At 37.5% G+C, this 17211-nt stretch overlaps 2 protein-coding genes across 3 annotated transcripts in view; one reads left to right on the forward strand and one right to left on the reverse strand.

The window, feature by feature from the left end:
- LOC101890434 (beta-galactosidase) overlaps positions 1–17211 on the forward strand; it is a 267558-nt gene that overhangs the window by 216233 nt on the left and 34114 nt on the right. The window lies entirely within an intron of this gene.
- LOC101891591 (tachykinins) overlaps positions 1608–17211 on the reverse strand; it is a 71988-nt gene continuing 56384 nt past the window's right edge. Inside the window, exons 2-6 of one of the 2 annotated variants that reach the window (XM_059129023.1) lie at positions 8875–9445; positions 5007–5137; positions 4334–4940; positions 3947–4244; positions 1608–2479 (exon numbers count right to left, since the gene is read on the reverse strand). In XM_059129023.1, the coding sequence (XP_058985006.1) occupies positions 2457–2479; positions 3947–4244; positions 4334–4940; positions 5007–5137; positions 8875–9231 (1416 nt within the window). In that variant the 5' untranslated portion in view covers positions 9232–9445 and the 3' untranslated portion in view covers positions 1608–2456. Of the gene's footprint in view, positions 2480–3946; positions 4272–4333; positions 4941–5006; positions 5138–8874; positions 9446–17211 lie in introns of both variants that reach the window. The other variant, XM_059129022.1, reaches the window with a different exon arrangement.

Below are 17211 nucleotides of genomic sequence, written 5' to 3' on the forward strand. Positions count from 1 at the left end.
AATTTAAGTTTCTTCCCATCATTGATTTTGAAAATATTTTGTTTTTATTTTTCAAAACAATAAATACACACACAAAATTGGCAGAGGTCGGGCACACTTAGAAAAAATTGTAATCAGCTGGTAGCTCTACCTTACCTTTTTATTGTACCATGAGTACAAGTACATAAGGCTGGAAATACATAAAGCGCATATTTGGCTGGCTTAAGTCATCGGCTGGCTTCTTCGTAGATGAACAAAGGATTTTTAGGTTGACTTAGTTCGATTTTGACCCTAGGCTCCTTTGTTCATTTCCGAAGAAGCCAGCCGATGACTTAAGCCAGCCAAATAAGCGCTTTATGTATTCCCAGCTTAAGTCATTTGCCGGTTTCTTCGTAGCCATAGTAGAAGAATATAGGTAGATGCATCAACGCCTGGGAACATTGATATGTCAAATTTTTTTAAGTGCTTTGTCAAAAATAAGTCGATTTTTATATGTTTTCTTATACGACGCAACGCGGATGTTGTAATGATATGTATTTTTCAACAATTTTTACAAATTTCAATAATTTTTCATTCACGATTTTCAATATCAAAATCGGTTTGACAGTTCATTGTCCCAGTAGCTGTGTCGATGTATTCTTCTGCCATGTTCGTAGCGGTGCAAAGGAGTTTTAGGTTGACTTAGTTCGATTTTGGTCATATGCTCATTTGTTCATCTCCGAAGAACCCAGCCGATGACTTAAAGGTGCAAGCACATAAAGAGCTTTTTTGACTGGCTTAAGTCATCGGCTTACTTCTTTCGAAAAGAATAAAGGAGTGTAGGGCCAAAATCGAACTAAGTCAACCTAAGACTTCTTTGTTCCCCTACGAAAAGTCAACCGATGACTTAAGCCAATCAAAAGAATGTTTTAAGTATTTTCATATTTTCTCATCTGCTGGCTTCTTCGTAGGGACAAGACAGAGTCAAGATATGGCAACCCAGTGAAAAATGCCTCTGTTGTTATGATATCGTAACAACATAGTTAGCAATGTTAAGCGATTTAAACCACTTAGGCAATATGCAATTAACTGGGAACGTCTATGGAATAGAATTATGAATTCCTCTTTTTGGATTTTTCAAACTTTTATCCCTCATTTTTTTTTCTATAAATGTGGTTTTTATATTAACATGGTCCTGTCATGAGCTGTTATTCTATATAGTATAGACACAAACCATATACTATGGTACAACCAAGGAGGTAAAGTTATGCAATCATCTGTTTACAATTTTTTCAAAAATTATTCATTTGACAACATCTCATTGTCAAAATTTGTATTTATAAATCGATTAACATACACAAACCAGAGATGGGAACCTGTTTTTATGTAGTGAAATGTGAAAAGGTAAATTACAGAAAATGCAGAGATAGGAATGCTTATTTGAAATGACTTTACCTTCTTAATTTTACCATGCCATATACTTAGAATGCATTTTGTCTAGTCTTTACCATTTTAGGTATTTTAACAAATGAGTTTTAGGTTTACTTAGTTCGATTTTGGCCCTACGCTTAATTGTTCTTTTCAAAAGAAGCCAGCCAAAGACTGAATAATACACAAACAAAATGACATTTTTAAGTATTCTTTTGTTCTTTATTTCATCTATTTATTTTTAGTTTCCTTTTGTATTGTATGTATATTAATATAAGTAAATATGTAGTGTATGTTTAGTTTGTGGTTTTGACAGTTTACATTAATAATTCACATAAAATATGATTAATTTTTCGATTTAATTACACGATTGCCTTATTTATATACAGTGTAAATGGAAAATTGTGCAAAGTGTGTTTTTTTATTTCGTTCTTTTTCAATGTTTTCATATGTTACTTAAGTTTCATATTTAGTTACAGTGGTGGTGGATGTTTTGTTTCAGATTAATGGCTAACCAGTTATTTTTTTGTTAATTTTTCTCTTGCATTTTATGCATTATATAGGAAACTTCTAGTGTATATACTATATATATTTTTTTATTAATATAAAGTTTTAGTTAAGTTAAACTAATAAAGTTTTTTTTTGATATTTTTAACTGAAGACAATAAAAATCATATGTTTGTTTTTAGTTTTTTTTTTCTTTTATTATTTATTTAATATAGTATGTATAAATTATAACAACATTTCTAAATAATACCAGCCCAGTTTTTGAGATTATTTAGAATGTCTGCATATTTGTTTTTTTTTTTTTGGTTTACTACATAGTTAGTTAATAACTAAATTTATTCAATATACATAGTCCGTTTGTTGGTATTCGTATTTGATATATAGTTATGTGATATATATATATGTTTGTGTATAATATAAATATTTTATTTTGTCAGGTTGTTGTTGCTGATCGTATAATATAATGGAGGCCAAACATACATAAATACACAAAAATCAATAATTTCCCTTTTTTTGTAAATTTCGATATTTTTTATTCAGCTTGTCTTAGTTATCCCCTTGATTTAATTGGCTGTAAATAGATCGGCTGAAAATAAAAATTGAAGATTTATATTAAAACAGTTTCGATAGATTTGAATGAAACGCTATTAAATTAGGTAGCAATAACCAGACGGACGTATTGTCAAAATGTCTATGCCATGGCTGAATGTGGAAGGTAAAGGTGAGAATACATAAATCGGTTTTTTGTTTGACCTAAAGTTGAGAATAAATAAAACGCCTTTTTTTTGACTGGCTAAGCCATCGGCTGGCTTCTTCGCAGAGGAACAAGGGAGTTTTAGGTTGACTTAGTTCAATTTTGGACCTACGCTCTTTTGCGATGAAGTCAGCCGATGACTTCAGACAGTAAAAAAAACGTTTTAAAGTGAGAATACATAAAACGGGCCAAAATCGAACTAAGTCAACCTATAACTTCTTTGTTCCTCTACGAATATACAGGGGAATAATGCATTTTTAGGTTCAATTTTGGCCCTGAGCTCCTTTTTTCTTTTCCGAAGAAGCCAGCGATGACTTATGAGTCGGACAAAAAAGCGTTTTATGTATTCTTACCTTAATTGTACCATAACTTTGCTAAGGAAAAGTTTATTGAAGGTAACCTCATTTCAAATAATAATATCCAGTTCTGTCGTTAATGTAATTGTCAAATTGAATCTCTGAATTGTGTGATCAATGAGTTTTTGTCAAAGGTTTTAGGATCAGAATACATAAATCGCTTATCTGGCTGGCTTAAGTCATCGGCTCGCTTCTTTAGAAATGAACAAAGGAGCCTAGGTCCAAAATCGAACTACGTCAACCTAAAACTCCTTTGTTCCTCTACGAAGGCAGCCAATGACTTTAGCCAATCGAAAAAGCGTTTTAAAGTGAGAATACATAAAACGCTTTTTTTGACTGGAATAAGTCATTGGCTGGCTTCTTCGGAAAAAAACAAAGGGGCGTAGGGCCAAAATCGAACTAAGTCAACCTATAACTTCTTTGTTCCTCTACGAATATACAAAGGAATAAAGGAGTTTTAGGTTGACTTAGTTCGATTTTGGCCCTAAGATCCTTTCTTCTTTTCCGAAAAAGCGATGACTTATAAGTCAGTCAAAAATGCGTTTTATGTATTCTCACCTTAATTCTACCTTCGTCTTGGGATTTTTAGGTTGATTTAGTTCGCCTTAGGTTCCATTATTCATTTGCTTAATCATTTCGTTTTATTTATTCCCACCCTTAAGTCATCGGTTGGCTTCTTGGGAAAACATCAAAGGAGCGTAGGGCCAAAATCGAATTAAGTCAACCTAAAAATACTTTGTTCCTCTACGAAGAAGCAAGCCGATGACTTAAGCCATACTAAAAAAAGCGTTTTATGTATTCTCACCTTTCTATTTTGAAAATATTGTAAGCATATGATAGCACAAGGTTTCCTTCTTAATTCTGCCATGGAGTTAGGATTTTCAACCGCCCATTATTATACCATGGAAATCCACCCCACATATTTTACTGGCCTCTCACTCACCTACGCTGGATGGTCGTTTGCCGCGCATACCCACAAATCCATTGGGTGCTCTCTTGCCAGTGTTGCCATACATCAAACGCATCGAAGACCCGTCAGTCGTGACCACACCATTCGCGTTTAAGGCTGGCGTTATGGGTGAAAACACTGGCGAATATGTCCATCTAATGTTGTTACCCAAATTCTCCATTTCATAGCTATTTTGATTCAACGAATTTTTCTTGCCCCTGACCGCAACAAATTTATTGCCAAAATCCAGAAATCGTTGACGTTTACCACCAGGTCCCGAGTTCGGTGAAGACTTTTTCCAAAAATCAAAAAAATAACGCTACAATCATTAATTGCCAGTCATTATCGGATCGGTGTTCTTTTGCGGAAACATGTACCTACCTCTGAACCACCGGCCAAGGGTGAACGTTTAAAGGTCTGATGTGATACATCCTTTTTGCCGCGTACTCCCACAAAGGTGTTGCTAAGACCACGTTTACCCAACAATTCCAGGGACATGTCAGCACCGGCTTCTGTTAATTCAGGACGTTTGCCACGCAATCCCGTAAAACCGGTTGGTGCTCGTTTCGACATTTCATTTTGTTGTTGCAGCGCCCCAGTATCCGTGTGCGGTTCGTTTACCAAACGATCCACGAAATCATCCACAATCATGTGGCGAACATTTTCTTCGTCCAATTTCTGTAGAAATTGTTGCCAACGATAGGCATCACCGCCTGGATATATGCCACCACCCAAAGTGAATTTTTTACCCCGTACACCATAGAATACAGACGGAGCTTTTTTATAACGTTGGGCATTCGCCTGAATATAGTCTTCCCAATTCATAGCATTCTCATCGAAGTCTGGTATGGTTTGCCATGGAAATGCCAAGCTGCTGCTGTAGACATTACTAAGGTCTTCATTACTTCCTTCGGTACTCTTTTTGCCACGCATTCCCACAAAACCACCTGGTGCTCTTTTCACAATGTTAAGGCTACGCAGAGGAGAGCTAGGGAGAAGATGATGATTAAAAAGGTGGTTTCCCTCTCTCTCTCTCTCGCTCTCTTATACTTACCCCATGCTTATTTGGGGTCTCAATAAATTGTAGCCAAATCCATTGCCTCTGAAATCTGTATCTTCGCCTTCATCTTCATCATCCTCAAAGTGTCCATCGCCGTTGGGAAGTAATTGAGTTTTCGATTTTTGCTGTGGTGGAAAGAAGAGTTATTTATGGTAATTATTTATTTATTTCTATGGAAATTTATAAACAATTTGCATTTCATTTGTGTAAGAAAAGGGTTTAAAAAAGTGAGAGGGCGTCGTGTGTGAAAACTCTGTAAGCGTGTGATCATATGAATCCAAAATGTATTCTGAGCTTGAATTCTTTGAAGGAGAAAGTGAAACTACCTTCGGAGGGTTTAGCTTGAGGTGAGAGTACATAAAACGTTTTTTTTACTGGTTTAAGTCATCGGCTGGCTTCTTCGTAGAGAAACAAAGGAGTTTTAGGATGGCTAGTTCGATTTTGGCCCTTTTGTTCTATTGCCAAGAAGCTTGTCGATGACTTAAGCCCGTCAAATAGGCGTTTTATGTACTTTCACCTTTATTCCAAGAAGGTCCGTAGAGTGGCTGAAGCAGAACCTGATGAGTCCGCTGCGGAAATAACAGAAAATACCACAAAAGACGAAAGCATTGGAGTAGAACATTCCATTACTGAAGTTCAAGAACTTGGGGATGAAAAATAATGAAGTCCCGAAGACTTGGAAAGACAGCTCTCAAGCACTGAAGAATCGAAGTAAAAAATAACCCAAGATGTCTTATCCATGTGGAAAGGGAATGCGACAGAAATCAAGGATGAGCTGTTCGTCAGCCAAATGAAGACGAAGAAGGATGGTCATTTGCGTCTCTGGAATAATAAAATGCTGAAGGAAGCTCAAGTTGTTAAGAAAATGGAGTTGCCTAGTGGAAGTGGTGCAGCGAGAAAAGGGCAGACCGGAGTGTTGTGAAATTATGAACGTTGGCAACGCTGGAACGATAAATCGAAGTGAGAAAGAAAGTAGTAGAAACAGAAATCAAGGATGAGCTGTACGCTAGCCAAATGATGACGAAAAAGGAATGCCATTTGCGTCGCTGAAATATTAAAATGCTGAAGGAAGCATATGTTGTTACGAAGATGGAGTTGCCTTGTGGAAGTGGTGCAGCGAGAAAAAGACAGATCGGAGTGATAGGAACGATAAGAAGAAGTGAAAAAGAAATCCAAGATATCCTACCCACGTGGAAAGGGAATGAGACAGAAATCAAGGATGAGCTGTTCGACAGCCAAATGAAGACGAAGAAGGATAATCATCTGCATCGCTGGAATAATAAGATGCCGAAGGAAGCTCAAGTTGTTAGGAAATGGAGATGCCAAGTGGAAGTGGTGCAGCGAGAAAAAGACAGATCGGGGTGATAGGAAATTATGAACGATGGCAACGCTGGAACGATAAATCGAAGTGAAAAAGAAAGCAAGATGTCTTAGTCGCGTGAAAACGGAACATGCCAGATATCAAGGATGAGCTGTACGCCAGCCAAATGAAGACGAAGAAGAATGGCCAAGCTCACGAATATTGAGAAGCCTAGTGGAAGCGGCGAAGCGAGAAAAAGATAGGTTGAAGTGTAGAAATTATGAACGTTGGCAACACTGGAACGATAAATCGAAGTGAAAAAGAAAGCAGGATACCTTACCCACGTGGGAACGGAGCGCGAAAGAAATCAAGGGTGGGCTTTTCCCCAGCCAAATGAAGACGAAGAAGAATGGTCATCTGCGTCGCTGGAATAATAAGATGCTAAAGAAATCTCAAGTTGTTAGGAAGATGGAGTTGCCTTGTGGAGGTTTTGCAGCGAGAAAAAGACAGATCGGAGTGATGGGAAATTGTGAACGTTAGCAACGCTGGAACGATAAATCGAAGTGAAAAAGAAAGCAGGATACCCTATCAACGTGGAAACAGAACGCGAAAGAAATCAAGAATGAGCTGTTCGTCAGCCAAATGAAGACGAAGAAGAATGGTCATCTGCGTCGCTGAAATAATAAGATGCTGAAGGAAGCTCAAGTTCTTTGGAAGATGGAGTTGCCTAGTGGAAATGGTGAAGCGAGAAAAAGACAGGTCGGAGTGATTGGAACGATAAGATGTGAAAAAGAAACCCAGATATCCTAGCCACGTGGAAACAGAACGCGACAGAAATCAAGGATAAGCTGTTCGCCAGCCAGATGAAGACGAAGAAGAATGTTGATCTGCGTCGCTAGGATAATAAGATGTTGAAAGAAGCTCACGTTGTTTGGAAGATGGAGATACCTAGTGGAAGTGGTGTAGCGAGAAAAACACAGATAGCAGTGATGGGAAATTATGAACGTTGGCAATGCTGGAACTATAAATCGAAGTGAAAAAGAAATCAGGATACCCTACCCACGTTGAAACAGAACGCGACAGAAATCAAGGATGAGCTGTACGCCAGCCTAACGGAGATGAAGAAGAATGGTCATCTGCATCGCTGGAATAATAAAATGCTGAAGGAAGCTCAAGTTGTTAGGAAAATGAAGATACCTAGTGGAAGTGGTGTAGCGAGAAAAAGACAGATCGGAGTGATAGGAAATTATGAACGTAGGCAACGCTGGAACGATAAATCGAAGTGAAAAAGAAAGCAGGATACCCTATCAACGTGGAAACAGAACGCGAAAGAAATCAAGAATGAGCTGTTCGTCAGCCAAATGAAGACGAAGAAGAATGGTCATCTGCATTGCTGGAATAATGAGATGCTGAAGGAAGCTCAAGTTGTTAGGAAGATGGAGATACCTAGTGGATGTGGTGTAACGAGAAAAAGACAAATCGGAGTGATGGGAAATTGTGAACGTTGGTAAGGCTAGAACGATTAATCGAAGTGAAAAAGAAAGCAAGATGTCTTAGTCGTGTGAAAACGGAACATGCCAGAAATCAAGGGTGAGCTGTTCACCAGCCAGATGAAGACGAAGAAGAATGGTCATCTGCATCGCAGGTATAATAAGATACTGAAGGAATCTCAAGTTGTTAGGAAGATGAAGATGCCTAGTGGAAGTGGTGTAGCGAGAAAAAGACAAATCGGAGTGATAGGAACGATAAGAAGAAGTAAAAAAGAAACCCAAGATATCCTACCCACGTGGAAACAGAACGCGACAGAAATCAAGGATAAGCTGTTCGCCAGCCAGATGAAAACGAAGAAGGATAGCAATTTGTGTCGCTGGAATAATAAGATGCTGAAAGAAGCTCCTGTTGTTAGGAAGATCGAGATGCCTAGAGGAAGTGGTGCAGCGAGAAAAAATACAGGTTGGAGTGATGGGAAATTATGAACATGGCAACGCTGAAACGATAAACTGTCCAAGGTCTGGAAGATGGCGATGCCAGAGAAAAACAAAGAAAAACAAAGATGACATCATTGGCTGAAGAAAGAAGACGACACATGAAGGGGATTCCGCCTGGAAATTGAAACCGGGAGACAAAGAAGATGGGACCTTTAACAGAGACCGGCTGGGAAGATGGGGAGCTTCCTGGCTGCTATAACTTAACTTATCTTCTCTTAAGGTGATAATAAAAAAAATTATGGGCCGATATTGGACTAAGTCAACCTGAAATCCTTTGCTCTTTTAAGAAGAAGCCAGCCAATGACTTGCGACGTTAAAAGAAGCTATTTTTGTATCTGCACCTTTAAAGTGTTAAGGTGAAAATACAAAAAAAAGAAGACCTTCATTGGTTCTTCTTTTTTTCTAGAAGACGACATCCTTGAGTATTGCTTGCTCTTTGTTCTCTTTTTTTATCAATTAATTTAGCCAAGTAAATAGATTATCATGGCACTTTGTGGTAAATTGCATAAAGAATAAAAACAACAACAACAACAGTTAATCCAAGTTGATCTAATTTACATAAATATTTACTTACCATAACATAATTGAGTTGCTCCCTGCCAATGCTGACATCAGCTTCGTCATCATCGTTTTGATTATCGTCATTAGCATTGTCGTCGTTGTTCTGGTGGTGGCTGAGTTGTTTCTCTGCCGTTGCTGCTTCAATGCCCGGCAATTCTTGTTGCTGCAACCGATTTCCGTTTCCGTTTAGTGAAATGCTGTTGCTTAGAGCATCAACACCAGCACTAGCCGCCAATTGGCCACCGAGTATGGCAACCAGCAGTGCTGCAATAATCCATGGTGTCCAAAAATTCACTAGAACTTGGCGCCCGCTACCCTTCCCATGATGTGGCCTTGGTTGTTGTAGTTTTTGGTGTCTTGTCCTTGCCATTAGTTTTGTCTGCCACTTGCGGCGGCCAAATGTAGCTATGGTAGATGTTTTTTTCTTTTGTTTGTTTTGTTTTCGTTGGTCTTTGTCTATGTTGTTGCCGATGTTTTTCTGCACAGCTTTTGCTTCTTTGTCCTTCTAAGTCGTTTTATTTTGAGTTAGTTGATGACTCGAGGCATGCGATTTTAGTGGAAGATAACGATTACCTGGATGTTAGCTGGAATAAGATTGGCGGTAATATTATTATTAGTATTTTTATGGTGCGAGGTGAATGAGGTTGATGCTACTAAATGTTTGTAAATGTAAATCAAAAATTTGGTTTAGAGAATTCGATATTTAAAGAGGAATTTTTAGAAAATAAATATTCTAAAAGTCATTTCTAGGCATATACTGTTGATGTCAATACCATTTTAGAGAGGATACTATTTCCTACAATATCAAATGTATTTTATAGAGGAAAGATCTTTCTTTTCTGCAATAAAGGTGAGAATACATAAAAGGCTTTTTTGGAATGGCTTAAGTCATCGGCTGCGTATTTCAAAATTTTTACAAATTTGAATAATTTTTCATTCAAATTTTTCAATTCCAAAATAGGTTTGACAGATCATTGTACCGTCAACTGTGCCAGCAAAGATTAAAAATTGAAGTAGAAGATTCCGTTACCGAAGTTCAAGTACATTGGGGAAGAAAAAGAATGAAGTCCCTAAAACTGGAAAGGACAATTTTCAAGCACTGAACAATCGAAGTGAAAAAAAAAACCAAGATGTCCTAGCCAGGTGGAAACGGAACGGCTGTTCGCCAGCCAGATGAAGACGAAGTAGGATGGCGATATGCGTCGCTGGAATAATCAGATGCTGAAAGAAGCTCAAGTTATTAAGAAGATGAAGATGCCTAGTGGAAATGGTGAAGTGAGAAAAAGACAGGTCAGAGTTATAGGAAATTGCGAACATTGGAAAGGCTGGAACGATAAATCGAAGTGAAAAAGAAACCAAGATGTCCTAGCCACGTGAAAACGAAACGGGACGGAAATCAAGAATTAGCTGTTCGCCAGTCAGATAAAGACGAAGTAGGATGGCGATTTTCGTCGCTGGAATAATAAGATTTGCGTCGCTGGAATAATAAGATGCTGTAAGAAGCTCAAGTTGTTAAGAAGATGGAGATGCCTAGTGGAAATGGTGAAAGAGAAAAAGACAGATCGGAGTGAAAAAGAAACCAAGATGTCCGTGCCACATGGAAACGAAACGGGACAGAAATCAAGGATAAGCTGTTCCCCAGCCAGATGAAGACGAAGTTGAATGGCGATTTGCGTCGCTGGAATAATAAGATGCGGAAAGAAGCTCAAGTTGTTAGGAAGATGCCTTGTGGAAATGGTGAAGCGAGAAAAAGACAGATCGACGTGATGGGAAATTATGAACGTTGGTAAGGCTGGAACTATAAATCGAAGTGAAAAAGAAAACAAGATGTCCTAGCCACGTGGTAACGGAACGAGACAGAAATCCAGAATTAGCTGTTCGCCAGCCAGATGAAGTACGATGGTGATTACGTCGCTGGAATTATAAGATGCTGAAAGAAGCTCAAGTAGTAAGGAAGATGAAGATGCCTAGTGGAAATGGTGAAGCGAGAAAAAGACAGATTGGAGTGATGGGAAATTATGAACGTTGGCAACGCTGGAGTGATTCATCGAAGTGAAAAAGAAACCAAGATGTCTTAGCCCCGTGAAAACGGAACATGCCAGAAATAAAGAATTAGCTGTTTGCCAGCGAGATAAAGACGAAATAGGATGGCGATTTGCGTCGCTGGTATAATAAGATGCGGAAAGAAGCTCAAGTTGTTAGGAAGAAGAAGATGCCTAGTGGAAATGGTGAAGCGAAAAAAAGACGAATCGGAGTGATGGGAAATTATGAACGTTGACAACGCTGGAACGAAAAACTGTCCAAGGTCTGCAAGATGGCACTGCCAGAGAAGGATGACATCATTGGCCACAGAAAGAAGAAGAAGACATATGAAGGGGATGGGAATTTAAGACTGCAGACAAGAGAGGTGGGACCTTCAAGGGAGAGGCTAAGATTCCGGGCTGTACAGGGTGAGATAAAAAACTGCAACAATGTCAAAGGCCATAATTTTTAATTTTTTTTGAATGAAAGCAAAAAATGTCGAAACTATCATCAAATTTTAGAATAAGTTTAGATTTGTTCGAATTGGCCACCTGTGGCACGAATTATGGCCTTCAAACGGCCAATGAAACCGCCACACGCTGCCCGAATGTTGCTCTGCGGCATTCTGGTCAATTTCCGGCGAAGCGCTTGCTTGAGGTGATCGACACTTTGGTATTTTTTAGTGTCAAATTGTTAGTTTCAAACTTGAAATTACAGTTTGCAGTTTTTTTTTATCTCACCCTGTATTAAGTGGTCCCAAATCTGAAATTTCTTAAGGTGAGAATACATAAAACGCTGTCTTGACTGGCTTAAGGTTGGAATACATAAAGCGCTTGTAAGCTGGCTTCTTTGGAATTGAACAAAAGAGCCTAGGGCCAAAATCGAACTAAGTTAACCTAAAACTTCTTTGTTCATCTATGAAGAAGCCAGCCGATGACTTAAGGTTAGAATTACATAAAGCGCATATTTGGTCATCGGCTGGCTTCTTCGTAGATGAACAAAGGAGTTTCAGGGTGACTTAGTTCGATTTTGGCCCTAGGCTCCTTTGTTCATATCCGAAGAAGCCAGCCAGATAAGCGCGTTATGTATTCCCCCCTTAAGCTAGCCAAATATGTGCTTTATGTATTTCCACCCTTAAGTCATCATCTGGCTTCTTCGGAAAAAAAGGAACGTAGGAGGCCAAAATTAAACTAAGTTAACCTAAAATTACTTTGTTCCTATACGAAGAAGCCAGCCTATGGCTTAAGCTAGTCATCTTTATTTCCAAGATTTTTATTTGAAAATTTCTACTCCACTTTGAATGAAATTGATTGGCATAAGTGTTTGCCAACACATTTTTTTATACACTACATAAACTTCTTAAAACTGTTTTTATTTTATTTATATTTTTAAAGTAACCTGAAAATGTTGATTTTACAAAAAAAAAAAAATCTTTCAGGTCAAACAAACACAAGAGTTATTTATGTTTTGCATTAAAAGTCCACTGAATCAAACCCTCAACCCTCTTTCACTTTCCCCAACATAAAAATGTTTTCAAACTTTTTTTTTAACAATAACAACATTTTTAGTTCCATTTCAGCAGCAAGTAATCTCTAAGTAAAACACTGCATGTGTGTGGGCTTTTGTGTGTGTGTGAAACTGTGTTGATGTGTGTGCGTGTTATTACAGTTGTGCAATTATTTTTAAAACGCCTTTTAGTTGGTAAACTTCTAATGTAAATACAAATATAATTAAATGATTAAAAATCCACCGCAATGGGAAAAAAAGAATACCAACAACAGCAACCACATCCGGCGAATGGCAAATAGAAGAAGGAAATTTGCAAATTTGCAACAATAACAAGGAGGGGGAATTAAATTAAATCAAAATACATTTAGCGAAACAAATCGATTAGATAAAGTTAATTTTATTGGACACACATTGAGGCTTGGATGATAATTTAAATTTTTTTACAATTCGCTTCATGGTAGAATAAAGATGGTAACATCACTTCAATGGGGAGTGACCAATTTGAAGTTCAATAAAGCTGCTATCAGACGAGATGAGTTTTACATATTTAGCATGGTAGAAGAATACAGGTAGATGCATCAACGCTTGGGAGCATTGATATGTCAAAAAAATTTAAATGTTTTTTCAAATATAAGTTGATTTTTATATGTTTTCTTATACTACGTCATCCGGAGGCTATTATAATTCGCGTTTTTCAACAATTTTTACAAATTTAAATAATTTTTCATTCAACATTTTCAATTCCAAAATTGGTTTGACAGTTCATTGTCCCAGCAGCTGTGTCGACGCGTCTACCTATATTCTTCTACCATGATATTTAGTGTCAAATTTTCCATATGTTGAAGTTGCACATAGCGTGTGATATATGGATGACATTTCCGTTTTCGATCACAGCGAGCCCTATTTTCATGGTTTAAGTTTTGTTGATCTTTCGTACTGTGATTCCAGTCACAATAAGTATTTTGACAACTAATCTAGATGATCAGCTGCGTACCTTGCATGGTAGAAGAATATAGGTAGACGCATCGACACAGCTGCTGGGACAATGAATTGTCAAACCAATTTTGGAATTGAAAATTTTGAATGAAAAATTATTTAAATTTGTAAAAATTGTTGAAAAACGCAAATTATAATAACCTCCGAATGACGTCGTATAAAAAACATATAAAAATCTACTTGAAAAAACATTTAAATAATTTTGACATATCAATGCTCCCAAGTGTTGATGCATCTACCTGTATTCTTCTGCCATGGTACCTTGTTAGAAATAAAGGGTTGCCAATGTAGATTTAAAAAAAAATCGCTTACACGCACGATTACACTTACTAAATTTAGTAGATTTCAACTGTCAATTCCATTGTCTATACGTCAAATCCAGTAAAATGTTGTAAACAAAGTACATGCACCGAAAACTATTAATAATTTCAAAATTTGTTTGCAATCCTTAAAAGTCAAAATATCAACCTATCAGAAATTGATAACCGGTAGATGTATTCTTCTTCAATTGTATGAATCTGCGACATTTACACATTACCGTTGAGACTCATTGACTTTTACAAATATTAGTACTTTATATTTTTTATATTATGTTTATTTTATTAATTTTTATAATTTTTTGCGTAGAACAGTAGGTTACAAAAATCCGGATATGGGAATTAACCCCGTTTTAATAACGAAAATTACTCTCTTTGCAAAAAAACACAGTCAGCGCTTTGCTTAATTTTCTTGCTTTGTCACGGCAAAGTATTTGGTTTTTAGAATTTTTAAAATTTTTTGCTTTTATTTTTCAAAACAATAAATAAAAAAAAAACACAAAATTGGCAGAAGTCGGGGCAATCAGCTGATAGCTCTACCATACCTTTTTACTCTACCATGAGCTTTAAGGTGAGAAGCCAGCCTATGATTAAGGTCAGTCAAATAAACATTTTGTGTATTTTTACCCTTAGTATGTATAAGGTACTAAAATACAACTCTGATTTACAAATATTTGTCTTGTGTAAACACTGGGTTAGAAAATTTATATTATATGGTTCAAGCTATATAAAGGTGAGAATACATAAAACGCTTTTTTGACTAGCTTAAGTCACCGGCTGGCTTCTACGAAAAAGAACATAAGAGGGCCGAAATCGAAGTAAGTTAAAATTATTCCAGTGACAGCTCCTTATATTGTTTACAAGCGTACAAAAGCATTTTGGTGAAAATTTTCCAGAAAAAAAGTTATTCGTGATGAAATAACCCAAGCGTGATAGTGTGATGTCTTTATATTTGGCTGGAAAAGGACAAATGGCTATCGTTAGAACACTCCAGCATTTAAATGTGAATAAATCTTTTGTGTCTCGTACCATCGCTCGTGGAAGTGGACGGCAGAAAACAGCAACATCAGCAGAAATGTTTCGAAAAGTAAAAAAAGCGACTTGAACGAAATCCACGTCGCAGTGGCCGAAAAAATGGCTCGTGAGCTGAACATATCACAATATTCCATTTGGCAAATATTGAGGAATGAGCTCGGGGTAAAGCCATTGAAATGCCAAAAAGTACAAGAACTTACGCCGCAACAGAAAGAAAATAGACTCAAAAGAGCTAAAGAGTTGCTTCGCTTGGCCGAAAATGGTGAACTGCCGAATTTAGTTGGTTTGATCTCCCATGAGAAAACATTCGTTGTCCAGCAGTTTGTAAACAAACAAAATGGTCGTGTTTACTTGCCAAAGAGGTCAGCTGAAAATGTGCACCTTCAGTTGGCCACCAGAACTCAAGCGCCGGCCATGGTGATGATGTGGGCCGCCACAACGGCCGATGGTCGCTCTACGCTCGTATTAATCGACTGTGGCATCAGAATAAATGCTGAATATAATCGGGAAAATATTCTGGAGGCTGTATTAAAGCCGTGGGCACTCAAACATTTTGGCCGCCGACCTTGAACATTCCAACAGGACTCAGCAACAACGCACTCAGCACGCGCTCACCCAAGAGTGGTTACAAAAAAGAGGTTCCTCGCTAAATTTCCAGCGCTCAATGGCCAGCGCAAAATCTCCGGATACCAATCCGTTAGACTATTGTGTCTGGAGTATTTTGAAAAGCTAGGTTGGCACTAAAAAAATATCAAAGTGTCGATCACCTCAAGCAAGCGCTTCGCCGTGAAATGCGCCAAAATACCACAGAGCAACGTTCGGGAAGCGTGTGGCGGTTTCATTGGCCGTTTGAAGGCAAATCTAAACAAATCTAAACGTATTCTGAAATTTGATGCTATTTCCGAATTTTTTCTGCTTTCATTTAATAAAATTAAAAAAAAATGTTAAAAACGATGCCGTTTGACTTTGTTGCAGTTTTTTTATACCCTCCACCTTACTTTGGGGGGTATATTAACTTTGCCATTCCGTTTGTAACTCCTCGAAATTCTCATGTCAGACCCAACAAAGTATATATATTCTTGATCTGTGTCTGTCTGTCCCTCTGTCTGTCTGTCTGTTGTAATCACGCTATCTTTCGAACGATTTGAGATAGATGGCTAAAATTTTGCACACATGTTTATTTTGCCAGTAGACAGGTTAGGTTCGTAAAAGGGTCATGTAGGTCTATGTTTTCGTATAGCCCCCATATAACGGTACCTCCCAATATTCGGTATTTTGATGATTTTAGCGACATTATTCACCGGAATTGTTTCAAATTTGGTATTTGAAGTTCCAAATGGATACTACACCCTAAGATAGAAAACTGTCTGTGCAAGTCCATGTCTTCGTATAGCCCCCATATAACGGTACCTCCCGATATTCGGTATTTTGATGACTTTAGCGACCTTTTTCCCGGAAGTAATTTAAATTTTAGTATTTGAAGTTCAAAATGGATACAAGACCCTAAGACAGAAAATTGTCTCTGCAGGTCCACGTCTTCGTATAGCCTCCATATAACAGGACCTCCCGATATTCGGTATTTTGATGATTTTAACGACATTATTCACGGGAATTGTTTCAAATTTGGTACTTGAAGTTCAAAATGGATGCTACACCCTAAGACAGAAAATTGTCTGTGCAGGCCCACGTCTTCATATAGCCCCCATATAACGGTACCTCCCGATATTCGGTATTTTGATGATTTTAGAGACATTATTCACCGGAATTGTTTCAAAATTGGTATTTGAAGTTCGTTATGGGAACTACAGTCTGTGACAGAAAATTGTCTGTGCGGGTTCAGGTCTTCGTATAGGCCCCATATATCAGTACCTCCCTATATTCGGTATTTTGGCGATTTTAAGTACAATACCAACCGAAATTGTTTGAGATGTGGTATTTGAAGTTCCTAATGGATGCTACAGCCTGTTACAGAAAATTGTCTATGCTGGTCCAGGTCTTCGCACAGCTCCGATATAACGGCACCTCCTTATATACGATATTTTGATGATTTTAGCTACATTATTCACTGTTTATTTCAAGTTTCGAATTTGAATATGGTAATGGCTTATGACAAATAATGCCTATGTATGTCCACGTCGTATAGACAACAATATAACGGCTATATTCGGTATTTTTAAAATTTTAACAGAATGTTTTAAGGATTTTATTTTTTGAAAATTTCCAAATTCGTTGCAAATGGTGGAGGGTATTAAAAGTTCGGCACGGCCGAACTTACTGCTTTTTAACTTGTTCAAGTTTCGTATTTGAATATTGTAATAGCTTATGACAGCAATTGCCTTTGCAGGTCCACGTCGTCATTAAGACCCTAATATACGGATACTTTCAGTATTTTTAAGATTTTAATAGAATTTCTAACGGATTTTATTTTTCTGAAAATTGCCAAAGTCGTACCAAATGGTTAAAATTTTTTC

Source organism: Musca domestica, unplaced genomic scaffold (assembly GCF_030504385.1).
Source record: "Musca domestica strain aabys unplaced genomic scaffold, Musca_domestica.polishedcontigs.V.1.1 59, whole genome shotgun sequence".
Taxonomy (NCBI): Eukaryota; Metazoa; Arthropoda; class Insecta; order Diptera; family Muscidae; genus Musca; species Musca domestica.